The sequence below is a fragment of the Prinia subflava genome, chromosome 6 (assembly GCF_021018805.1).
Source record: "Prinia subflava isolate CZ2003 ecotype Zambia chromosome 6, Cam_Psub_1.2, whole genome shotgun sequence".
Classification (NCBI taxonomy): Eukaryota; Metazoa; Chordata; class Aves; order Passeriformes; family Cisticolidae; genus Prinia; species Prinia subflava.
Genome location: NC_086252.1, coordinates 15,992,661 through 16,019,401, shown reverse-complemented (window position 1 = coordinate 16,019,401; position 26,741 = coordinate 15,992,661). Strand labels below are relative to the sequence as shown.

Genomic DNA, 26,741 nt, shown 5'->3' with positions numbered 1-26,741 from the left:
GTAGATTTGAGTCATGCTTTCCTTCTCACATAGCATTAAACATTATTCCAGCAAACTGAAAACAGCACTAAAATACAAATTCAGGGAAACTCAACCCAGAATTTCTTATAGTCAGGAGAACAAGGTTCAAATCTCTATCCTGAACCATGGAAAACTTTTCAATGAGATCTGCAATGTCATTCATTGATATTGTCACCCCTGCTTTTACAACTATCAAGCCCATTTTTCCGCAACTGAAATAATCAGGTAAACTTGACCTGAGACAAAATATTTAGAAATAATTGGGGGAAGAAAGATAAGAAATACTAAGTTCATTTAGTATTCACCAACACATCTTCACACAGTCCTGCACTGCACCTACAAAACTGCCATGCAACTTCAACCAACAAAGAGCTCCAAGAAACATGCAAGTTACCTGTTTGAGCTGGATTTCTGAATTCACATGGACATCACAGATTTCACAATGGAAGGTTTTGTTCTGCAGTCCTGAGCCTTTACTGCCACTCTGCACCTTCATTCGGGATCCAGGCCTAGGGTAAGACTTGATGGGACCAGCACCATTCCGAGCTTCGACCATGGTCTTGTGCTTGGAGCCTAATGGGCAAGGAGATGCAGGTGAGCTCATGATCAGCAGCACAAAACACTCCCTCAGCCTTGGGACTTTGTAGCATTTATCTTCAAGACAGAATGGTTAAAGTCACCACAGACTGGGACAAATGATCACTCTTGTTTTGGCCAGTGTAGTTCCTGCATCCCTGATTTAAAGGCAAGCCAGAAGGCTTTGTGAAAAAAGGCAACAGAGGCATGCTGGACCTCACTGTTCAGGGGCAGTGTGTGACTGCACGGCCAAAGCGTCTGCTGCTTATTCTTTGCCAAATTCCATAGAGCCAGTGAATAGCAGACAAGAGTACTAGCAAAGACTGGGACAGGAACCACAGCAATCCCTCAAAACCTGCCTAGGAACAGCAATACTTCAATAAATATCCTCTGATTCGGAAGAAATGGCTGCTTTGCCCATTTCCAGAATGGGTTACAGCTGTAAAACCAGCTTCAATGGCTTGTTAACAAGCTTGACATCACCAGCACACCATACACAGACAGAGCACACTAGGGATTGCTGCTTGTGGCCCAAAAAATACATATATCTAATCTTAAATGATCAGAAGATTCTAGAACATCTGAAACTTCATGAGCCCACCCTAAAATTATAAAAACATTCAAATAACAAATAAACTACTCTCAGTTTTACCAGCAAAATAACAGACACCAATGATAATGAGACAAAATATGAAAGAGAGAGAACACCGACATTTTAGAAACCTTAAGTGTCATAGAAACCACTGTGATCATATTTTGATCCTCAGTGTGAAGGTATGAAGGGATCTGATTAGTTAACATGAACTGTAGGGATTTTGTCAACTGAAAATTTAGAGTACATGAAGGACAGTTAAAAAAAATTAGAAAGTACTTTAATAGTATATCAAAAACCACACAGGAAACTGCCATTAACAGGATCGGTTTTGTAACTTAAAATATTAAATTTTAGCTAAAAGACGCTTTGGTGAAGTGTGGCTATGACTTTGTTATGCTGAATTTTAAAAATGCTAAAATGCAGCTGACTTGTACCACATGGATACTCACCTGTGTTGTGGGCTTCTAGTTGTGAAAGGGAATTCACAGCCACTTTGCATAATGAACAGTAAAGTAGTTTTTTGGCTTTTTCCTCTTCTGACTCAGTAACTGTGTTAGCAGCTCCATTCGTGCTCTTGGAGGATGAGGCCGGTGCTGCAGGTGCTACTCCAGGTTTGGGAAGAAGTGGATCCACTTCTGTATTGGACTGCTGACTTGCACTGTTGGGTTTTTCTTTCCCTTTGTCTTCTAAAAGAAACAAAATAAATATGTTGTCATACATATTTTTTGCCACATACACAAAAAGCATACAGTAATAGTCCTGTGGGTTTAGTAAACATAACTCAACAGGAGGCTAATTTATCTCATTTTATAAAAGAGAGCAGCATCCTTGAAATCTTGTTAAAAGTCCTGCCATGAAATGTGTGTAATTTGACAAAAAGGGTGGTTTTCCTGTTTTTAAAGTTACCAATGAATACCAACGAGTTCACCAATTTCATGCCAGCTGTTGGTGCTGCTTTGCTGGAGGCATGGTCAGCTGAAAGGAGCTCAAGCAATCCCAAAGGAAGCCAGGGTTAAGAACTTGGCAGCACTCAGGGACAAAGCAAGGCTTTGCATTGGGGATTAAAAAATAATTCTCAAAAGCAAGACATTTGCCTTTGGAAGGGCTCAAGTTTCTCAAAGTTACTGGGAGGATGCTGAAAGGGCCTCCTTGACATACATCCCTCATTTCAGGGGTTATGGTACTACACATGAACACAGTTGCTAATATTTTGGGGTTTTTCTATGAATGATTCCCCACATATTTGTGGATCAGATGGCTTCTGATTGCATTCAGTGCATTCCTTTATCACTTCACAAGCATGAGTCAGTCATCTGTGCTCCTAGGAGACAGGTAGGCAGGTATTACCTCATTTTGCAGATGGCAATCACAAAGCAAGAGATAAAAGGTTCCAGCTGTGCCTACAGAGGAACTTTGTGCCAGAGCCAGTATTCAAATGCTCCCTGCTTACATGACCCTCAAGGGCTCATTCCATTTGAAGCTGTTCAACTACAGGTCTTGTGACCACAAGCCATATTAGCTGCCAGCAGCAAAACAAGCTCCATCCAAAACAAACACAGGATGGGAGGGGCACAGTGCAGTGGTGATGGTATGAGCAACCCCCACAAAACGGACATGAGGAATGACTGAATAAGAGTCACTCTGAACAACTGGAATCAAATTTCATCATCTTAGCAAGTACAACACCTACATAAGAGCAACCTCCCCAATTTGAAACCCATGGCTTAGGCTGGAATAGAGTTGAACTGACTTGAACTGAAAAAATTAGGCTCTATTTTGAGAATCTATTCTTTAACATGGAAGTTTTGCACTATGTTTGCAGCTACCAGACTCTGTCTTAACATGCCTTTGTGTATCGGCCAAGACTCTGCTACCAAAAACTCTGAAAACTCAACACTCAACACTGGTTGTTCAATCAAACCCTTGAAAGTGTGTATGAACTATGAATAGCCATCCTGAAACTAAACTCCACAGTTGTTGGCATATATCCCAGAAGTGCATTGCAGTACATCAATTTTAGATTGTTATAAACCTGGAGAATGAAAATTCTAATAAAAGAACTATTATTTTTAAAAAGCAGTAAAAATACTCTGAAATTACATAATATGAACTGTATTAAACATTGAAAATATTCAAATACAAAGACTACTATTATGACCAAATTATTGTTAAAACCAGATTCTGAAGGTATTTTGATTGACAAAGTATAACAAAAGAAACTGATGTTAAGTTGTTCTTCATAGGTTAATCAATTTTAAAGTCTCCATAATAATGTCACATCTGCAAAAATCTAGAATACTTTATATGACTTATGAGTCTTCATAAAATAACATTTCAATAAATAGCATTTGCTAACATTCTAAATTAAAGAGTTTTCAATATGGAAAAATCTCAGAGGTGCTAACATCTACAAATGAAACACACTGAACAGCTGTCATTTGCGAATTTACATTACTGAAAAAGAGAATTGTTGTTGCTGTTGTTTCTGTTCTATGCAATATTATGCCAAACTGCAAAAGGCACGACACCAAGATATATGTGAACCAGAGTGGAATAAAGGAACGTTCCACAGCATTTTGCATTTCAGGCCTTAAAGGAAAAATACACCTACAGAACTTCAAGCTGTATGCTAACATATACCAACTACACTTCTGGTTTGGCTTTGGGTTTTTTAAAATTTTGTTCCACATGTATTTTTTTTTATTTAGGCATAAAATTTGGTGCTTTTGGGACACCTCCTGGAGATAGAAATCATCACCTCTGAGCAACAAGCACAGTGCTTACCCTCCTGCTCACAGCCCCTGCCTGTACTGATCCCACTGACCACAACAAGAGGGAGCAGACTTTATTTGTTTGGCCATCAAATAGAGTAGGATCCCAAGACATGGAAGAGGATCCATTTTACATGGGCCATCAATTACCATCACAGAGTGATGGTTTTCCAACAGCGAATTTAACAGATAATTGAAAAAATTACAGATTTCATTTCCCAGTTCTCCTCACTTAGCTGGTCAACAGCTGATGTAGTATGTTTTTTATAATGCTCCCCAGATGTACAGTGTTTTAACCATTCATATTCCAACAGTTCTAGAGTATACAACATATAACACACTAACAAGAAAACTTCTACAAAACTAGAGAGAAGTTACCAGCATGCAGCTGGGCTCAATTCTGCCAGTATCACAGCTTTTGGAAAGAACCTCAGTTCACATAATAATTCCATCATTTGGAAAGCTTCCTGACACAAATAAGCTCTTCATCGATGCGGATGTGTGAGGAGAGACATACGCCCCTCTATGAATTAATGTTTCCTTCCACCATTCTAAATGTTTAATGCAGAACATCTTCAAAGATCATAATTGTAAGGTTATTATACAGTTTAACTCCCACAGAAAGTACACGGAGCTAAGTGCATATTTGTCACTGCAGTGGGGCCAGAACTGCGTTTTTCCTGGCTTCTAAAATCAGAAAATTGCACTTCTCCAAATGGGCTTTTGATAACCACTTATTGTTTCAATCCACAGAATTCAAAACACCATTACTTACAGTTTTATGTTTGAGACAGAAATGCCAACTATTCAACAGTGCAAAGCACAGGAAATGCAAACTGCGTGTATATACAGAGCATAAAGACGATTACTATTTTATTTGTACTTATAGCACAGAGCTAACAATATCTGCACGCAGAAACCAAAAGATCTAGCTGTTAATGGCTGCATGCACACCCATTTCAAAACTATCACCTTATGAAATACATATGCATTGTGAGATGCAGCTGTAGGATTAAAGTCCTTTTGCTATTTCTGAAGGTATTATTGAGAATAGGCTCAGTTGTGCTCTGATCTTCACCTGAGTCGAGACCAACAGAGCCAGGCAGAGCCCAAACGAGCACAGGGGTGAGTCCATCCTGCCCAGACCATGGACACACCAGCCTCTGCTCCACAGCTTAGCAGAGCTCAGCTGGAAGCATGAGACCAGGGCAGCACCAGCCTGCTCCCTGAAGGCAGTAGCTGTGATTCAATCTGCATCAGGGTTAGCTTGAAATGCTCACACCAAACCTCATGTGCAAGAAGTTAATTTAAAATCTAATCTGTACTGTTTTCCTATATCTATGTTCCTTTTCCATGCAGAAGAGCCACATTTCATCTGTCTTAAATTCATGTCTTTAATTCAAGAAAAGTAAATTGATGATTCAGGTTCTTACTGAAGCCTGAATTTATTTTGAAGTAGAGCCCAGGGAAAATAACTAAAGCAAGCTAATTAAGTATTGCTTTGGGCTTGGTAATATCAATGCTTTTCTCACCCATTACATTGTTTTAATTCTGCTTTGAAGTTATTTTCACATATTTCTGCTTGTTTGACTCATGCTTGTGTCAGCGCCATGTTAAAATTCAGGACTTATTTATCTGATCAGTTCTGCCTCATTTTGAATACCAAAGTCAAGACACTGCAGGGCAACACTTTATAGGTTCAAACCTACAGGTTCTACTGCTTCACTTCTACAGCTGAAGTGACTCACTGACCTTTGCAGGTCATGCCACTCTTATACAGTTGCTGTGTCATAGACAATAGGTCCTACCCATTAATGGCATTGATTTTTTTTTTGAGTCAGAGTGGTGCTTTGGTGCACATTAGAAAGAAGTTTTATTTGGACTTCATGATGAAATCATGCATGCTATTTTCAACAACAACAAAAAAAGTAACAATATTCTGATCCTTAATCCAGAATTTACGTTCTTGATAAAAAAATAAAAACAATGTGAATTTAAAATTCATGTATAGATCTAGAAATCTGATAAAGTTTTTCAGTATCAAAAATGTTTATTGCTATCTACACCCCTCAACATATCTATCTGCCCAGTTTTTATCACTGATGATACATAAAACATCTTTACAATAAAGTTCTGTTCCACACCATCTTGTTCAAATTGCAGTTAGAATTAAAATATCCAAGGTATGGATGCGATACACTTGAAAGAACCTTTTCCAATACATATGCTAAAAGCTTTCAGATATGAAGTTCTGCTATGATCCTTATAACCCTTACAAAACTGTCACATAAATTTTCTGCTGTATGTAATAAATAAACCAATTTGCTCTTGCTGTGATGGTAACAGAACAAGGTTTCAATTACAGCAAAGACATATTTTGTGTGTGTCTGCATGGAACGAAAAGTATAGCTTTGCACTTTGCACTTCTTCTCTCCCACAGAAAGTGGGAGTACTGCGCACAAGCCGTGCTGGAGGTGGGCACACTGAGGGAAGGATCCTGGGACCGAGGACAGCCGCGCAGCCCTGGCTGTGACAGAGCTGGCTCTGCACTGGAAGAGAGCGTGCCATGCCACAGCCACCCACTGCCCAGCTCCAGCTCACACCTGCCCTGGTGCCAGGCCCTCCCCTGCACCCCCAGCCCCAGGCACTGAACAGCAGCTGCACTCTAAGTACAGCAGAAGGGCAGCACAGACACCGCAAAGCGGCCACTGCTGCTCTACAGCCCTGCACTGGAGCTCTTTCGGGAGATTCACTCATTTCTTTTACCAGCTCACCCAGTAGTGCATATTGCCAAGTTAGAAGATAGCATAATGGAAAAATTACTTTTGGCAGTAAAACATTTGTTAGTCTTCGTTGTAAAGGTAAGAAAATAGTAAAAACTTATGCTTCTTTTCTTGTTGAAAAACATGAAGGAAAGAGCCATGCAATATCTAGTGCAATTTCCAGCCTAAACCAGTCACATCATTTTTTGCTGTGTTAAGAAAACACTGTGACACTCAGCCACTGCATGGTTATCAGGGCCATAAAACTGGTGAGCACAACTGATGCACAGTTAGGGGCAAAGCCTTTGGTTCAATCAGCCTTCTTTATGGTGGTGCCTTACAATACCACATCACTACTGAAAGAACAACCTTTTAAAAAAGGACTGCTTGCTGATCCTGAACATTTTCAACTGATTTCTAACTATGTCACTTCCCATCATAACTAAAATCAAAAGTGATTTCTGAAAATAAATGTTAATATTTTATTTTGGGGATACTGAAAGTGTGGTGCCAAGATCGGCTTGTGATAGCCTTGAGTTCACCTAAGTTGTGTCACAGGAAGCTGCTAGTAGTTTGAAGTGTTGAGTTTGGAGACTAAGAAAGAGTTTGAGGGAAAGCAAACATATCTCCCGTATAGGTAAAGCTGTACTGAGTGAAATAGATTATCAGGTTCTCCCTGTAATTTCAACAGCTCCATATATGCCTGTGAATATTGGGCTGCATTAAACAACCTTTGAAGCATTCAGTGATTACAGAATGGGAAAAGAAAATCCATGAGATTGTCAGAGTATTAAACATTCTTTCCCCAAACAACTGTGTAGAAAAGGTAAAATCAGTTGCATTAATTACACTACTGGATAATCCGAGAAATTTTGCTGAGAAGCTTATCAGTAAAGCTAAATTAGCATCCATAAAAACAAAGTAAAAATTTGTCTGTTGAAAAATAAAATGCTCTGTTTGAATTTGACATGCTTGGTACATGTGAAATAAATCTAAAAAGTGACAAATTTACATTTTTTCCCACACTTTACAAAATATGCCCATTAATGACGCTGAAGATAGGTGAGTTAATTGAATAGTTACTCAACAGTCACCAGTTGACCTCTCTGTTCCAAGCTTTCCTCACACAGAGTTGTTCCCCAGACCAAATGATCAGTTTGAGAGCAGAGATGACCATAGCAGACAGGTAGGAAACCACAGAGACACAACAACCAGTCACTGACACAGGTACCATTGTGACAGTCAAACTTCTCTCAAATGTTTTTCAGTCCATCACAGTAAAGGAGAAATTTTTAAAGGTGAGACTAAAAGAAGCAAGTTTCGCAGCTGATTGCAGGGAACTCTTCACAATTAGGTCCAGGCAGAGCAGGAAGCTGTATTGGAAGCTGGTTTCAATGGCTTTGTGGGTAGGTGCAAGAAAGCATTTGGAAATGTATTACAAAAGACATACAAAGTTATGGAGAGCTTTGAAAATGAAGGACATAAATCTGGAGAGAGAGAAATCAGTACCACAGAAATATTGTAACAAAATTTTCAGTATTTAAAACAAAAAACATTAAAGTAGAGAGATCACAGTTAAAGAGATAACAAGTCTGGTTGAATGTAATTAAGGGAGATGTTAAGAAACTACAACAAAATAAAATGAAGGTGGGGAAAACTTATTTAGTCACATTTGTAGGACTGCCTAACAAAACTTAGGAACTACCCTGGAACACAGGCCTGGGGATAGAATGAGAACACCCACAAATAATTATACTGGAAACAAAAGCTGCTGTACATCTCCTTGGCATGAAATAAGATTTGAAAAGAGGAGATCATCAGTGACTGAATAACCAGGATGAAAAGAAGGGCCTATTTCAGTTTATTAGCAGGAAAGTTACTGAATAGAAAGTCAGACAATAGCTCCAGTAAGAAAAGCAAGTTTCAAACACTGTTCTTCACAGAAAGCATTTTCTTCTGGTTCACAGCAATATAGAAGAATAAAGTGCACATACAATTAATTGTTCTTCGTATGATGGAAGAGATGAACACTTCGAGTAAGATATGCCACAAAGACAGTAGCAGGACAGCAATTAAGTTACTAGTGATCACAACCTTTACAGATTTGTAAGTACTCTGTCCTGTACCTCAGCACCAAAACCCCCCAACAAAACAAACAACAAAGAGCATTAGATTATTTCTTCAGACTCATTAAGATGGAAGTAGCAAACTTGGATAAAGTATTTCAAAGTATTTTTTGTTCTATCTGCACATTTGCTGAATAATGAGACTCTAACGGCTGTCAGACAAAATACCTACTTTCTCACCAGTTGTGCAGTCTACTGAGAAATGAGGCTGAAAAACCCGTAGGGCTCTGTTCTAGAAAAATTCTGCTGCAAACCTACATGCAAATCCAACAGCACAGTGTATCTATTAACCCCTTGGTTACTTTTACTTTTTGTAAAAAAATGTTTTTCTTGTACTTCTGGTCTTTATGAAAAAGAGCTACATTTTATATAATGAAATAAATCTGTTTGACAGATTCTGAAGAGACCAAATTTTGTCTCCATACAAAGATAAGAAAAAAATGGAAGCTATAAATATAAAGCTTTTTCTCTCAAACACAAATGTGCCCTCAAATAAACTGCAACATATTTTCTCAAGATACTGAAGCTACATCAGGAAATGTCTGGATGGCTGTGCAATATTAGGTGAACTTGGTAGCTAGAGTGCTTATTTGATTAACTGCATCACTACTCTCCAACAGGCTGAACCCAAGTATCTTTTTTTACTTCAGAAGTATTGCTTGCATGGCTATGTTACAGAAGTAATGCTGACAATTTCTTACATATTTTATTTCTGATTTGGCATATCAAAGGCTCTTACATGGGAACTTGCATTTTCTTCAGAGTACAAAAATATTTATGCTGATCAGAATAAAGATGTAATGTTAAAAAAGGTTTGTTTTTGCAATTCTGATTTGGTTTAATTTTTATGAAAGTGGACTTAAGGGAATTAGAATCTGTTTGGAAGTACATGTAGATCTACAAGGGTAAAACCTTGCCCTACAAAATCTATCCCTGCACTAATTTGTACACCTTCCTGAACTGAAAGTTCCTGCTGCTTCCACTGCTGGGTTGTCAGAGGTGATCCTGCTGTATTGCCTATGATTTTTAATCAATTAGTTACACATTTGGAGATTCTTAGGGAATTGGTTTAGGCTGGCTGGCTAATGATTGTTTACAAGACAACATCAAGAAATATCTGTATGCACTCATCAGCAGGGGAGGGAAATAAATGTATGTTGGCACAAACGTATAAAACAGAGTAAAATAACTGCAAAATGATTATGTGTCAACAAAGGGCATTCACCTTTCAAAGGCCTCTTTCTTAATACTTCAACACAATGCAGAAGCTAGAGGAATAAGAAGAGTTGATTTTGCACTGTTAGCCAAAAGGCAGGAGTGTATGTAGCATGTCTGGAGAAAACAAACTTTGAACACTCACTTAAGGCCATTTGCATTGTGCCCCTGTGTCACCTGCTGATCTTTAATGATATTTTGCAGAATGCATGTTGGATCAGACTTTTCCCAATTTGAAAAAAGATAATCACAATTTCCAGCTTCCACCTCCTCTAGTTTTTAGACCTAATAGGGTGAACCAGTAACTGTGGCAAATGCAGCATGTTACTTCTGGAGAAAATCAACTTGTCTACAAACGCCAGCTCAGAGCAATTTCCCAGTGTACAATGCCAATATCTAATTTCTCAGTGACACGTTAACAGGGTGGGAAGACTACCACTAGAAGTTTGTTCATAAAACAGCAATATCAGTAGCACTGCAGGGCTGGCAACTGAAAACAAGGTGGATCTAAAACACAGCTACCAAGGGCGAATGCTAATTTACAGAATATCCATAAAGTGAGATCATCCAAAAGTTCAGTCTTCCAGGGTCCTGGTGCTTTATAGCCAAGAATATTTATTTTCATCTTTTCTGAGCTATGCCAGTTCGTTTGGGCTAGAATAGGAAAATTTGTGAGTTGGAAAATTTTCATACAGTGTGAGCAAAGCTTGAAACACAGTATAAGATTTGCTATGCTCCAAAATATGGCTCTGCTCTGGGTGAAAGCAAATGTTTTTGCTAGTTATAAACTTAGCTTTTTCTGACACCAGACATCTGTTGTTTTGAAAATATTTTATACTCCCATTCCAAATTCTGCTACATCTATATCTGATGTCCCAGAATGCAAATCTTCTATAGTATTGCACTGTCTTTTGAACTTTTTAATAATGTAGAAATGTTTAGAAAAATAACTTTCAAAGATTATAACAAACATGCAGTATTTTGCCCAGAGATCCTTCACTTCTGCTTAGTCTCAGTGCATTATCTCAGCTGTAAAAATAACATAATGGTTCCACTATTTATGAATCTAAAATATATTACTAGAAATGTATTTCACTTGCTGCTTGTGCAAAACAAAAATCTTAAAACTCTGTGCTCAGAGCTGAAGTGCTTTGGAACTTAATATGAAATTTATGGGCATCTAAATAAAAGAATCCAGGAGAACTGACACACTCTGCAAGTAAATTCTCATGAGCCTGTGTGTGAACTACTCACTTGGTGCTTGCCCAGGCACAACTGCAGTACGAGTCAGCTATGGAACACTTGTCTTCATTTCAGTTAAATGACATCTGTAATTGTGCATTCTCACCCACTTCTGTGGCAGGTTTGCCTGAGCACTTTCAGTCATGCCCTCAAGATTTGATGAATAAATTGCATTTCAGATATAACTTGTCTAACCAACACTTAAATATTTTTGCTGTCCTTGAAAACAAATAATAAGGAAATAATGAGTACCCTAATGTTTCTATAAATAGCTTTTCTGCTATAGAAAATTAAGTATATTTTCCCCTGCACCATGAAGTGGCATTGGTCCTGACCCAACCTTTCATATTTGGACACTAAATTCATTCAAGGGCTCAGAGAAAAGGAGAAAACCTATATCTTGCAGCATCAACACAGTCTTTAACAACTGAACACAGAGAAAACTTTATTCAACTACCAATTGTATGAATGATCACCAGAATCCTGTTATTTACTTTCTGATACCAGTGAAAAATACATATCTGCTATCAGAGGAACTGTCTTATTTCCTTTGGAATATGGTGCCTCAATAAGTGTTGTAAAAATATTAAATACAATTGAAATTATTTCTCCCAGGGTTGCTAAGAAACCAAGCAGAACCAGCAGATGTCTTTTTAGCAAGTTATTTTGTTATTTCATACTCACTATCATTCCATTGACTATCATCCTATTAAAAAAAACTCCTCTTGGGATATTCAATAGGCAAGTCCATATTCAATCATCAGCAGGACAAACAAGAAAAACAGACACCTGATTTCACAGTATAAAAGAGGTGCTGAAAGATTCAATGTTATGAAAGGAGTCTATGACCACATACATGCAGCTAAAAACCCCAGTAGCTGATAGCATCCCTGGCCCTGCTGCCATCAGCCATTTTGCTGAGCCAAATACCTATCTCTACTTCTCAAAGAAAGAAAAGCTTTGTATCATTTTAAGAACACTAGTAAAAGAATGCTATGAAATACATGATTTTAGAACTTGAGTAAGTAGAAATACTAGAGGTATACAGTTTTAATGATACACGACATGAGTACTCAGGCACAGAGCAGAACACCCAAAATAGTCTTATTTCACCTTAGAATGTATTTTTGATCTCAAGCTATTCTTATTTTACTGCAGGAAAAGAAAAACCTTACCATTCCTTCAAAAGAAAATTCTGGTTTCATATATTTCTGATTGCTATAACAACTGGAGAGAGAAAAGTGTGGCCTTTTCCAGTATGAACAAGAATTGCAACAGCTCATCAATGTATGTGTGTCAGCTGCAGAGCTTGTTTCTCAGTTAATGGCACCTATAATCAGTTTTCAGTAGAGGTGCAGAATTTGAAATGTGCTAGCATTATAGACAGATCAAAGATTTTTCTCCCAAGAGCTTATCAACAGCAAAATGCACAGTATGACTGGTTTTCCATTCAGATTTAGAAACACATAGACAGATGAGGTTTGAACATCCACTTTTGAAAAGTATGAACAGTAAGGCTAGCAGGGAAGAAAGTGTTTCAAGATCTCAACCTATTATAATGATTTCCTGTTAACAGACTTTGACTTGCTAAATGTTTTTTGGCTCACCTTTCATCCTAAGAGCATAAACCAAATAGAAACCTCCTGAAAGAGCTGCTGGAGTTATCTACCAGAAAATGCCCAGAAGCTATTTACTATTAAATCAAATACAGGCATTGCATGTGCCATGGATGTAAGTATGCATGTGGTACTTGCAACAGTGTAACTGTGGTGAATTTATGAACATTTATAATTCATATTTTATATCATCAATTGTAAAAGCACCTTGGTCAAGCAGAAATTTCTATACTGTGCCATTACCTCTGTTTTGGGGTTTCAACAGATGGCAATGTAGAAGGATCTTCATATGGCTGTGAAACACTGACTCAAAAAGGAACAAAGCTTGCCATCCACAGAGGATGTAATGGAAAAATGCCCTTGAAATGACTCTCCTTGGTGGCTGAATCAGATAGAATTTACTACTTAGTTGACCGTAAAGTAATACCTTTATCTAACAGAAATATGCTTGTGCTTAGCAGGCACTATCTGAATCCACATAAACACAGATGCATGGTTATTTTATAGAGTATAGCTTCAGCAGAATTCTTTATGTCAGCATAAATGTGAAGAACTGATGAGGCTCATCAGTAGCTTTTGAAGGAGGCCAGACAAGTACAAGCATCTTTGAAGGACAAAAGGCAGAACCTCTAATATAGGGCACAGTGAAACTCTGGAGGACGCCAAGCCAAACACATCCTTGCCCTGTTCCTCTCTTAGAGCCTCTCTCTATCCCTGCCCCACCCTCAAAATTCAACTTTTTCACTACCCCTTTCGAGGTCTAGAGGAATTTGGTACATTACACAAAATTATAAGATTGAAGAATAATTAGAATCACTGTAGCTTTGAGGTTCTTATAATGTTGTCTGTGTGACAAATAACCTTGAATTTCCCAGGACAGATACACCACAGTTCAGCTGGGGAGGCTGTGTGTCTCTGGCTCCTAGCTACTTCTGAAGGATCATATAAGAAATAGTTTATTTGAGCTATGTAAACAAGCCATTCCTTTAAAATGTGTGGAAAAACAAGGAGATAAATGGAAGCAAATAGAGGTGAAAAGGGGTTTTGCTGAGAGATCTGGTATAATTTTTTGCATTAGTCCAGTTAAAGAGTTGCATATATAAAATTTTAGAATTTAAGCACTGGCAGAAAGATTGTTAAAATCAACAATGAGAGCAAGATGAGTAAGGGAGTGTCCTGATGGTGGACTTGTGAAATACAAACTGAGCCCTCCACTGGGACATTTCACCTCATTGGTAGTTGATGAATGCACAGCACTGGCAATGAGGACACTGAAGAAATCCAACCCGTCATAAGCTTCCTGAGTAAATGTGATTCAACATGTTGATAAGTTAGGAATAAAAGGAGAAAACAGTCAGTTTTGCTGTGAAAGCATCCACAGATAGTCCTAGATAAAGTAAAACTCACAGACAAGACTACAAGGAAAATCTTCTAAGTCTGATAAAGCTTGGAGTTGCCAATTCTGTCTAATGGGACAACTAATTACCATATGTCTACATGACATCATGTCGTTCATTAGGTCCATCAATAGGCCCAGGCTATTTTCCAAATGTGATCTAGTTCACTCCGTGTTAGACCCTGTGCCACACTCTGGCACGACAGTGTGCCTCAGAACAGCCTCCAGCTATTGTGAGTTGTGCAGCTGTAATGACTAGAATGACTCTTACAGGACACACTCAGGATCAAGAGGCTGGGAATGAGCTTTGCAGCCACAGCCCTTCCCCGCCGTTCTGGCCACGCACAGCAGATCAGCCCAGGACTGCTCATGTGCTGGAGTGTCTTCACTGCAACCCTGTGCACTGCCAGCTGAGCTGTCCTGAGACAGTGCCCCAGAGCGAAGCTGTGGCACAAAGGGTCAGGACTGGAAACAGGTTCTAGCACTTGGCCTAGTTAGGTGTGTAACGTTCTCTGTTCCTGTACCTGCTGTACAAAATGGGTTTTCATAGAGCATCCAGAGGGATTGTCTCTACCTACTAATTCCCACATAGCAGAGTTCTGCTCTTACTGCAATGAAGACTGAACCTGAAATGCCCATACCTATCATTTCACAAACAGGCATGAGGCCAACTAAGCATACAGGGAATGATCAAAGGCCAAAAAACAATTATCTTTTAAATCTGAAATATGATTTTGACTCTTGAGTAGTTTAAAACAGTTGCATTTACTTTCCAATTTTCATATCAAAGCAAAATGCAAAGAAGTTGATACCACATCATTTGTATGTTTCATTTTGAACTATTTATTTTGATTCAGAAGTTGGGATCAAAGAATTCCTCTTTGCTTGATAAGTAAACAGCAACATTTCAATCCAATCATTATCATATGCATTCCTGAAGGATTCATCACTGTAAGCATCTAGACTATGCTGACCTGGGGTCACAGACACTATCTTCTATTGCATTCTTAGAGCTATATTTAAACCACACTTCAAATATTCTGAACTATGTTGTGTACTGGGTGTTACCCTCGCCCTTTCCTAAAGCAATGCCATACTGCATGTATCCTTCTATGCATCCTGGCCTTCCACTGGGAGGGAAGGGAATCTTTGCCACTATACTGAGTTTGCATGACCAAGCTTTGGTAGTGGGAGGGCTACAGAGGTGGCTTCTGTGAGAAGCTGTCAGAAGGTTCCCTTATGTTTGACAGAACTTGATGCACGAGCTTTTTGCTGTATTTTCTCTGCCCTGCCTAGCTGAGGGTGGGAGTGGTAGAGTGGCTTTGGTGGGCACCTGTCATCCAGCCAGGATCAACCCACCCCAGCAAGAGCAGCTCCCAGTGCTAATAACACAGCCCTTCTGTAATCACTAAATACTAAAGCAGCTATGAAAAAATCTTCCAGGGTCACAGTAGTGATTTGCTAGCATACAAAACTGTTACATACCCATTACTGGACTTCTCCTGTGTGGCTTGAGAATTTTTCCTGTCTGCAGAGTGGATGGGGAGGGGTGGTGGTATTTACTAGTAGCAATAAATAAGTATTTTCTGAAGAGACAGGAGGTGTGAGCTTGGACAATGAGATCACATAGTAGCCTGACAAAGTTAGAGTGCAAGCTTGTTCAGTTAAACCCATTGATATCCACTTAAGGTGCAGCCACCTGCACCATTCCTGCACTATGGCTTTATCATTATATATTTGATGATGATCAATTTACAAATGCCATTTCCAAGTCACACTCTATTATTAACAATAGCAGGGAAGAACTCTCTCTCACAATGTGGGCATTGTCATGCTCAGTCCACAGTCATGCCTTTCCATTTGGCTGAGGCCACTTTTGCCTACAGGAGCCCACATTCTTCTGGAAATACCCTAAAAAACCTTAAAGATTAATTTAACTTTTGTAGCTCTACCAGCAGCCACATTTCTCAAGCTGAAAAGAGCAGCTGTAGAGAGACCACTGCATCGTATGTTTTGAAAAATAAGGACTGGATAAATTTGTGTTTTGCCTTCGATAGATTCATCACTAGCTGAGCTAACAGTGAAATTATTTTTCCTGTTAGCACTGTAGTGACTTCTGACAAGGGTGACTTCTGACAAGTGAGTGTTTTGGACTTCATTCTATGTCTGACTCAAAGAATACTTGCCTCTGTAGCAAACTTAACCTGACATTTTAGTTCAATATTTAACAACTGTTCTGTCTGGAGAGCTCCAAATCTTTCATCATGATCTCAGTCAAAATGACAGCATGTCAGAAAGGGTGCTGCTCATGCCTGTTGTGCCCCTTTATTAGCAGACCTACCTAAGAGAATAATTGCAGATTATCACTTTACTGTAATGCTCCCTACCCTTTCTGCACTAATACCCATGGAAGTACAGCAGATAAAAAAAGATTACAAGAACTTCTTATAGCTGTCTTCTCTGTTTAGCTTCTCTTTCTACTCTTCCATACACTAGAAAAGGACACCAGAAGTTATTTACTACTTGTTGAACATTTCTCAGGAACTCTCCAAAGTACTATGTCTAAACAATAGCTTCCCAAGTGGTGGAATTTAATTATCTTCTTTGATTTCATTTAGTTCACGTACTTCTAAAGAAATTTTTTCAGACCTACAGCACACATACACACTTTCAACTGTGCCACCCTGAAGGCAGAGAGTTCCTGGTCAGTCAGCAGGTCAAGAAAAACAGAGCCCATGTGGCAGCATCTTTCACGACAGACCATAAGTTAGGACTTCTTTTCTACTTAGGTGCCAATTTTCATCAAACTTATAGGATTTATAGGACTTATTTATAGGATTGATAGAACTAAAATCTTTACATCTCTTCTTTTTGTTTTTGCACACTAGGCAATACACTCAAAACTGTGAAGACAGACAGAAAATAAAGATAGGAATAGATGATCATAAATCTCATTTCCTCTGGACATCAGGATTAAAAACCCTACAAATACACACATGAACTGAATGTCTTAGTATTAAAGAGGAAAATGAACATAAGGAAAATGAACATATTCCTAAAATGTTAATATCTAGTACTAGCACATTTCTCAAGAATGGAAGCTGTGTTAAAAGATTCAGAAAAAATGATATAAGTTTATTTTGGTCCAAAGCAAAAAAAACAACAACCACAGCAACAACAACAACAAATCCACCACCATCACCACAACACACAACAAAAACCAAGGCAACTAACTTAGTGACTGCTTTAGTTACAATACGAGTTATGTTAAGGAGATAAACACATGTCAAAGAATAGATGGGCAATAGTATCTGTAAGTGAAACTGTAGCTAAACAAAACTATGGTTTGTTCTAGGACTGGTAAAACCCCCAATCTTCAAGTTGCTCCCCATCTCTGTGACCAGCTTTTCCTATAAATACAGAAAATTTGCTCCAAGTTCAGGTTTTTTCCTCCCAAACATCCCATCCTCAGTCTCCTTTACAGCAATAAGTGCCTTTGAGGAGCCTACTTTCCACAGAGAATCCCACTGTTCTCCTGATGGGAAGAAAGTGTTTAACTAAATTGCCACTGGGATTTATTTTCAATGTAGAAACAGTTGCAGTGGTATAATCCAACAGACACAGATGGTAATCTGTCTAATATGTACAGAGCAATTAATAGTATAACAACACACTGTCAAAACAGGGCAATTAAAAAAAATCAAGAGCAGGTTTCCCTTTTGACTGGTTATATTATTTTATCAAAAACTGAATGAAGATTTTAGATACATTGCAGAGGAAAGAAAAGAATTCAATTCAGACCTCATAGTCTGGCAAAGGAAACACTAAACAGCTGCAGATGATTTCTGGAAGAGAAAGAGGGAATTTGAAAAAGATGACAAAACTTTTGCTATCTGGACCTCAACATTTGGCACTGGAGAGGGAGGACATTATAAAATTATGTTACCACAAATAAATACATAACGTGTTAAATCCTCTGAAGTCTTAACTGATGTTTTACTTTGGCTGTTGTCTGAGTTCTCACCATGTACCTGGAGCAGTAAGCTCTCTGAAACGAAACTATTTTCACTATTTCAGAAAGTAAAATATTTAGCAAATATTTTAAATCTCTTTCAGTCTAATGGTCCCCTTTATATTTAGATCAATAGCAAATTGCTACTGTTTTATTGTAGCACATCTTGTTGACTTGAAGATGCTACTTGGACTTAGCTCATCTCTCGCAAATCACAAATGTGATTTTCTAGGTAAAGCAACAAAAAATTTGGTACCCACTGTCATTGTTAAGGACCCACAGATAGTTTCGAAGCAGGATGACAGCAGGATGACAAATAGTCACTGATACTTTTTTTGAGTAGGATTTTTTTTTTTTGTTATTTTTAATGCACATGTCAAAAAACTGTTATTCACCTCATGGCACCTGAGTCAAGATCAGCTCTGGTGAAGAGGATAATAAATGGCTCCCTAGGCAGAAGCAAATTTATCAGCAGTAGTCTACTGGACTGACAGTTGGGTAATCAACAGTTGGGGCCCTCTGAATATCACTGTCAGCGAGTTCATGAACGTCTCCTGTTTCATTCAGTAATACAACACTGACAGGGCAGAAACTCAAGCAATTCCACTGCTGCTAGTGTGGCTGACCTTCCTCAGATTACTCATCCTGAGGGTAAAGAAAAAAAAAAAGAAAAAAGAAGCGATTTTGAAGCACTAATGAGCTGTGAATGTCAGGAAATACCCGGGCCAGGAGGCTTCGCATTTCTGTAGGTGTGTTTTCCTATTAGAGCAATATTGTCTTATTCAGAAAGGAAAAGTTTTTAACAAAAGTTTCCTCAGCTAAATATATAACCTCAGAATTCACCCTCCGCCCACATCCATCCACTCTTGCCATAAGAACATCCATACTTTTTAATAGTAAATTTCATGTGTTTAAAAAAATACACTTTAGCATTCAGGGACACCAGTTGTTTCACAGATGTGAGAAGGTAGTTTGAGAGCATCAAAACAAATCAATTCTGTACAAGAAAGCATAGTAAATAGTTTAGAAAAGACAAGTCATGGATCACTATCATGCAACCAAATTCTCTCACACAAACACAAAAAAGGAGAAAGTAAAGGATGTATAGAACAAAAAGTTTTCATTGACCTGATTTGTCAGAGATGTTGGCTGTGCCTGGCGTGGTGGAGCAGCCCGTGTTAACCTTTGCGCTGTCCTTGGAAGAACCAACTTTGGGTTTGTTTTTCGTTGCCTCTAGTGCTTTGACCTTCTTGGCATGCTTACTTCCTTTGTAGTGGGCCTCGGCCTGGCTCTACAAAGGAGAACAAATCAGGCTCACTTTTTTTTGCACTAGTATATAATACAATGGATGACAAGGCAGAAAAGTGACACTTTCAATAGTAGGCACCATATTATTCCACCTAAAAATTTCAATAGCTTTATACTAACAGTTTTTGTGGATGCAAGTTCTTATATATCCAAACGTCAGGATTTTAATGAATATTGGATGTTTTCTGTAACTTGGAAAAAGAGGCCCTAACATTACATAAAGCTCTGTCACTCCTAACATATTTCTTTATTTCTGTGGTGCTTAAAGTTTTAAAGAACTATACAAATGTAAACACATCCAATTCAGAAAGATGCTACTCAATTTTCATGTGGTGTTCTCTAGTCTTTATTGCTGGCAGTTAGAAAGATGTACTGCACTGAAACATGATTAAATAATCCATTTTTCCTTCTGTTTGATCTAGTACAGATATCATAAAATACTTTCACCTTCACACTAACGGCAACTGAGACAATTGAAAATTAAAAAAATATTCCTTCACAATTAGATCAAGAAAGAGCGGTTAAAATGAGGAAACACCATACCAAACTTCAGTAGACCCAAGTACAACATAAAAAACTAAGTACTTGTCAGTCTTGACTGCTTTATAAATTGCCTTGAATATTATTTTTAAAATACTAAGAAAATTGGGACCTGAAGGATAGGGAGAAGAGGAGCCTTTTTAAAATTATTATTTATTTCATCTTAATCTGCCCAAACAGAACAGTAAAAATATGTACTGAGATGTTTACTTCACCTTTGCCTTACAGCTATCTTCAGAAACTAGGTCAGTGTTTCTGAAGTTGCACAGTTAAAGCTAGACACAAATATCTGCCCATTTTTTTCAGTGATATTGAGTCTCCTTCATTGTCCTGACCCTATATAATCAGATGCCTTGACAAATCAGGCAGATTGTTAGAAGCAAAATTAAGGAACTATGTACTTAATACAAACTCCAAAGCTTGGAAATTTCAGCTGATGAATTTAAGTGTTTTTCTTGACTAAATAAATTAATTTACCAAATAATGGGTAAGAAAAAAGTCCTATCCAAAACAGTCTGTTTTCATTACATTGTACTATTCAGCAATATCTTTGCATAATTAGTATTTCTGAACACATTTTTAAAACGTTATTTCAGGCATACCACTAGGTGCCTCTATTGAAGGTTACATATTAACCAAAAAAGTTAATATTTTTGTTTACTTCAAATTAAAACACTCAGAGAAAGCATGCTTCTTCTAAGCACATCTTGGTACCTGGCATGTAAAAACATCAGTGCAAGTAAACTTTCACTGTGTTCATGAAAAGTCACATTCATTCTCTCTCAGTCGATTACTATTTTATTTAGTTCACTGTGTTAAATGAAGCAAGCCATGAAACAGTCACATGCTTTTTATAAAGAGCAACTGTAATATCTGAGATGCTTGAACTCTGTAAAGACTGCTGCCATAAGGAGGAAAATAGTTTTAAGAAAAGCAGAAGTGGGCATTTCAATACAGTCACCTTGGTACAGCGTGTAATAACAGCTTTATCATATGGCAGAGTCGAAGTGAAGAGTAGCAACAGCTGGAGCAGACAGGAGAATAGACAGCATGTTGGAGTCCTCTCAAGTAGTCCTCACAGTAACACAAGTTACTGGCACCATTAAACTGGTGGAGAATTGCTAAAATAGAGAAGTTCTTACACACCAGAACTTAAATCATTATACAGCCCAAGAAACACAGTGGTCTCCACCTCAGAAAGGACAGTGTATGTGGTTGTGGGTGCATCTTTCCTTTCACAAGAGATTTTAGTAAGCAAGCATTCAGTAAGAAAGGCTGCTAGATTAGTTTTATTTTGAATTCCTCTGAAAGCAAGATGTCTTTTAAAACCTTTGTTATAAAAACAGTGAAGAGTTTACTCATCGATTGCTATGAAAATATTTCTTGATTTTAAAACCTTTGAAATATTACCACGCATACAAACACAGGTTAAGGATTATAAAGAAACAACTAACCAGCTATATCACTAGTACTACATGCACTACTTAAAGGGACACTTGTCAACTTCTGGGCTGGATCTCTCCAGTTCTGAGTGCAGGCAGAGGAGCACAGTCCTGTTTGTGCCCTCCCATGCCAATGTGCCTTATGAGGCACAGGAGTCTCGCCCTGCCTCTCTCCACCTTTGCTGGGTTTTATCCATTTCTCTTAAGCTTTGCAGTTGTGATGTTATGCACCAGAAGAGGTGTTTTCCACCAACAAAATTCAATAAACTGTTCACACGTTGTCGTCTACAAAAAGTGGAGCTAAAAATTGGGGTGAATATATACCCTTTCCATTCCAATACTTTTAACTTCTAATAATAGCAAGTGCAAGATTGTCCACTCAAGCATCCTCAAGTTGATGATGTCCCTTTAAATATTTGAACTCTATGCTCTGCGCATATGTGTGCTGTTGGTAGGATCATATGCTGCCTGAGGCCAAAGCTATGACCTTAGAGACATAAATGCACTCAAGAGAAAGACTTAGTCAGTCAATTCCTTGATAATAAGCCTTTCTGCTGATATTTGCAATGGTAATGCCTGCAATATCAGTAATAACCTACTACAGTCTTTGATTCCCTTCATTCAGTCCTCATATAGTGGACATGAGACCTGTTGAGAACAAACAAGCCCAGGCAGAATTAAAATTAAGATTTCCATAATAACAAGCGAAGCTTCTTGGAAACATGGTGAATAGACTCATTTTTAAGCTTTCTAATTATCATAATCTAAAAAATTCATAGTTTTATGTTATAAGGCCAAAAAGTATTGTTATGACCAAACTAAGCAAGGGTTTGGAAATGCCATCTTTCTTCAATACTGTTCAAATTGCACCATATTCCTTTGGGGGCAGGGGGGATTCTTCGGGCTGGATTTTGAAGTCATTAGGGGATACAAAAATCTAGCTTTAAAAATTTGTTTCAGTGCCTCACTGTCAGTTGAATACACACTGTTCGTTTCTACGCTGATTTTGTCAAGTTGCGGTTCTAGAGGCTGGATATTTGGGTTTCAAGCTTTTTCAGCTAATCTCTGTTCTGTGAATAGAAACACAGACACTCTTTCCAAGCATGAAGTTAGAGGAGCATTCCTTAAAGTATTGAAGAAGTCTTTCCTAACCACATAAGCACTATTTTCTAGTCTTTTCAGATACACTCGAAGTTCAGAATTTGCTTTTTATGCATTGTGGTAAATATCTTTGATTCAGCTGCCTTTTGGTGACTGAAATGCTGTATCACCATGTTACGTAAACGTTTGGAGTTTTCTGGAGTCATAGCAAGCAAAAGAAAAAAGGGCAGCTGAGGCAATCTCAAATTGGAACTCAAGTTCTGATTATTACTGATAACAATGATTGTGATTATTAATTTCCTGATCATTAATAACACTAATTTTATACAATATTTGCAAAAGCACCACATTAAAGGCAAACATTTGTTCCAAGTCTCACTGAAAACTTGCTTATGACACAAATGCAGCAGTAGAGCCGAGGTTATGAGCTTTGTAGAATAGACATTGAAATACTGGACTTATCTTTGATATAAGACATGACACAGACAATTTTCATTTTTAGTTAGGGCAAGAAGCTGAAAATTTATTTTCATTCACTCTGGTAATCCAGGGGAAGTTGTGTACATATAGGGTTCAAAAGTCACGTGCATAAAAGAAAGAGACTTTACCAATTTTAGTATAAACTCCCACTAAAATACAAGGTTAACTTAAGAGTAAATATCTTTGGGATACCACACTTTATTGAAGGTACTTTTTGATCATCATTAAGTACAACTAATTCATGCAAATTCTGCATGTGTCAGCAAAGCAATATTTAAGAAAATAAAAAAAGTTAGGAAAAACCAAAATGAAAATCTGTTACCTCAAAATATCTTTCTATATTCATGTACTATAATGATTTTAATTGCAAAATATTTTATTCTAGTGTATACAGCTGCATTTACTATAGGGATTAATTCATTCTACAGTAAAATAATTTACCTATGCCACAATTCAATATTATTTAAATATTTATTTTTCATTTCAAAAAGATTATGTTACATCTATTGCTTAAATAGTCAGTATTAAACCTCACCATTGAATTATCATTATTAAAAATATTAAATTAAATGCATAATAAATTAGGAGAACACTTTTTGATAAAGTGGAATAACAAATATTGCTATGAAATAACTCCTTAACTGGCAGTTTAATTCTGAATTGAATCTAAAACTGTGATGTACTATCTTGATATATTTATATTGCAACAATTTAAAAAAGAACCTGCCTACTTATTAGACAGCACAGAAGGTCATCAAGTATTGGCTAGTAAAGTTTAATGAACAGGAAAAGCTTTAAGCTGCCATAAATGTGACATCAGGAATCAGAATGCAAAAATACCTTTGTACTGAAAGGCCAAATTCCAAAAAAGTGTTTATGCATTTGCCTGGCATTACTTTTTGATAAATGGGATGCATATTTTATGACACTAAAAAATATGTCTACATATTTGTAAGACCACGGCTTAGTGAATAGCTATACTTTAAATGAAGTTGCATATAAATAAAAATTGACAGACAAACATTTATGTAATTTTTCCCCATAATCTTTCTAATTTATACACCTTAGTTCTATCCACAGTCTTTTAGTACCAATTAAAATACCCCAACCAATTAAACCTTATGAATGTTTTAATTTTTAAGAAAGCCTCTGTGTTGTAAGGATTAATGACTTGGCTGTAAGAAAGGATAGCTTTTTCTGCTCTTAAAAATGATCCAAATGCTGTATTTTATTTAAAATCCAAATTTAATTGCCACTTTCAACTACAAATTATTAAGTTTGAAATCCAAGTGGGATGTTAAACTCTATGACTACATACAATATATATATAATAGCTTTATATACTGGACTGCATTTAATTAAAAAACCAATGATTTAAATTATATTCTTCATGTAAAAATGCTTTTGAAAATAAATGTAAATGACATTAGCATGTTGTAGTGCTTAAAAAACCTCAGTGGATTTACATTGTAGAAAGTTAAAAATGTTTATAAATTTGCATATATGGAAAGATCTAGATAACCAGGAAACAGGTAGATCATATGGATTAACTGATAGCAGTATTACCTTCAAGAAAACTCTGAACTACAGGCAAGACTGTAGTACAAAAGATAACAGAATATCCCCCATCAGGAGGGATGATTGACAGTGTATCTGAAATCCAAAATGATTCATTTTGACAGTTCACAAGTGACTGAGTTTTAGAATCTACTTGCGACATGAATGACTAATTAACTGGATTTATTGCTACACAAAGAAACATTAACCTAAAGGCTTGAGTAAGTCTAAAGGTTCAGTGTGTATATATGTGACACCAAGATTTTTTACACGTATACTCAAGATCAGCTGAAGGAGCCCTTCATTAGATCTTCATGGAAACAAGTCATTTGTACCATCAACTCTCTAGCTGAATGCTTCAATCTGCTACCACACCATCCAGTCTGGCAATTAACATACACAATTAAATATATGTAGATCTGCATGGACAGGAAGAAGGAGAAATGTAGAAATAAAGGGAGATTGTGGGAAACGCAGGTTCATGCCTTGAGCTGCGCAATATTAGGTGAGTGCCACAACTAACTGGAACTGAACATGGTGGCTCACAGCTCCTATTTCCTCTTGCTTGCTATTGCACCTTCTTAAAGCAGGAATTCCACCCTGGATGGGAAATACTCTCAACAATTCTAACTCTAACAGGCTGCCTGGTGAAGTGGTGGAGTCACTGTCCCTGAAACTGTTCAAAAACCATCTGGGTGTGGCACTTGGGAATATGGTTTAGTGATGAACATGGTGGTGGCTGGACTTGATTATCTGAGAGGCCTTTTCCACCCTCAATGATTCTGTCCCAAATCCTGTGTTCAATTGGTTTTGATACAATTGGTACTCTCTAATGAAAAATATTTTGTTGAAAATACCACAAAAGCCTCTGCCAGTAATAGTTCAACCGTGGAAAATGAAAAAACTGAAAGACTGAACAGATACGTAATAATCCTGAAAACTTCCATTCCATTATGGAGTACTTATAAAGATGATTTTTTTCCTGCATATCACAAAAAACTTTTACATAAATTCAAGCTAAAAAAACCCCAAACATGTGCTAAATATAGCCATAACTTATATTGTAGAAAGATCGCCTCTCAAAATCTGTGTTCCTGCCTACTTTTATACATCAACTTGATTACAATGGCAGTGCTCCTGGTAGAGAATGAAACTAATTGTGCAAGGTGTAGAGAGGTGTTTATATTTTTAACATTTTGCTATTTTAATTCACCTCAAATCCTAAAATAGAAAGTTCTCTTCATAGCAAGATGTCTAGAAAATGTTTGATCACTTAGTTTATCTGTGAGAACCACTCTGTAAGAATACGCACATTTATTTGAGTATCTAAATTATGAAGAATTTAGACTAGAATCATGACTCTAATAAAAATTACATGATAAATTAGGAAGTAGTGTTGAAAAATACAGTTTTACCTCATTTGTTATTAATAGATATAATTGAAGAAATCTGCAAACCTGGCATGTTCATGCATTTTTTACACCAAAGCTATGCACTAGTTTTTCAATTCCATCCTTACAGATTTCTAAAACCTAACTGCTCAAAATAGTAAGGTAGATTATTATTGAAAAGAACATAGGAAAACCAAGGAGCTGTGAATATCAGCCATGTTGTAAGAAGTCAACTCATATTTTAAATACCTTACCAAACTTAGTTAAAAGCTCCATTAAATAGCTGTTATTTGAACAGAACTTCCATCATGTTATAACCCTGTACCCTATAATCATGCAATATTTCTGTCATGTTGGAGCTAACAACTTTCATCATTTTGTCAGTTCTGTCTACAAAACAGAAAATTACCTTCACAAGTTCCTGAGATTTATGATTTTAATTACCTCCTATCCGCTTCACTACCCTCCATACCCAAAGAATCAATATAGTCTTATAAATAAGAAAAGTGTAAAATCTTTGACAGAAGACAATGACAGTTCTGTAGATTTTCATGTGATGCTATTGATTATTCTGTTTACTATTCTTTTGA

At 37.3% G+C, this 26,741-nt stretch overlaps 1 protein-coding gene across 4 annotated transcripts in view; it reads right to left on the bottom strand.

Moving 5' to 3' along the window:
• Positions 1 to 26,741, bottom strand: part of ZNF385B (zinc finger protein 385B) — a 153,677-nt gene that overhangs the window by 3,631 nt on the left and 123,305 nt on the right. For all 4 annotated transcript variants that reach the window (XM_063400418.1, XM_063400420.1, XM_063400421.1 and 1 more), the window contains 3 exons: positions 19,461 to 19,623; positions 1,642 to 1,878; positions 416 to 594 (listed from right to left, as the gene is read on the bottom strand). In XM_063400418.1, the coding sequence (XP_063256488.1) occupies positions 416 to 594; positions 1,642 to 1,878; positions 19,461 to 19,623 (579 nt within the window). The remainder of the gene's footprint in view (positions 1 to 415; positions 595 to 1,641; positions 1,879 to 19,460; positions 19,624 to 26,741) is intronic.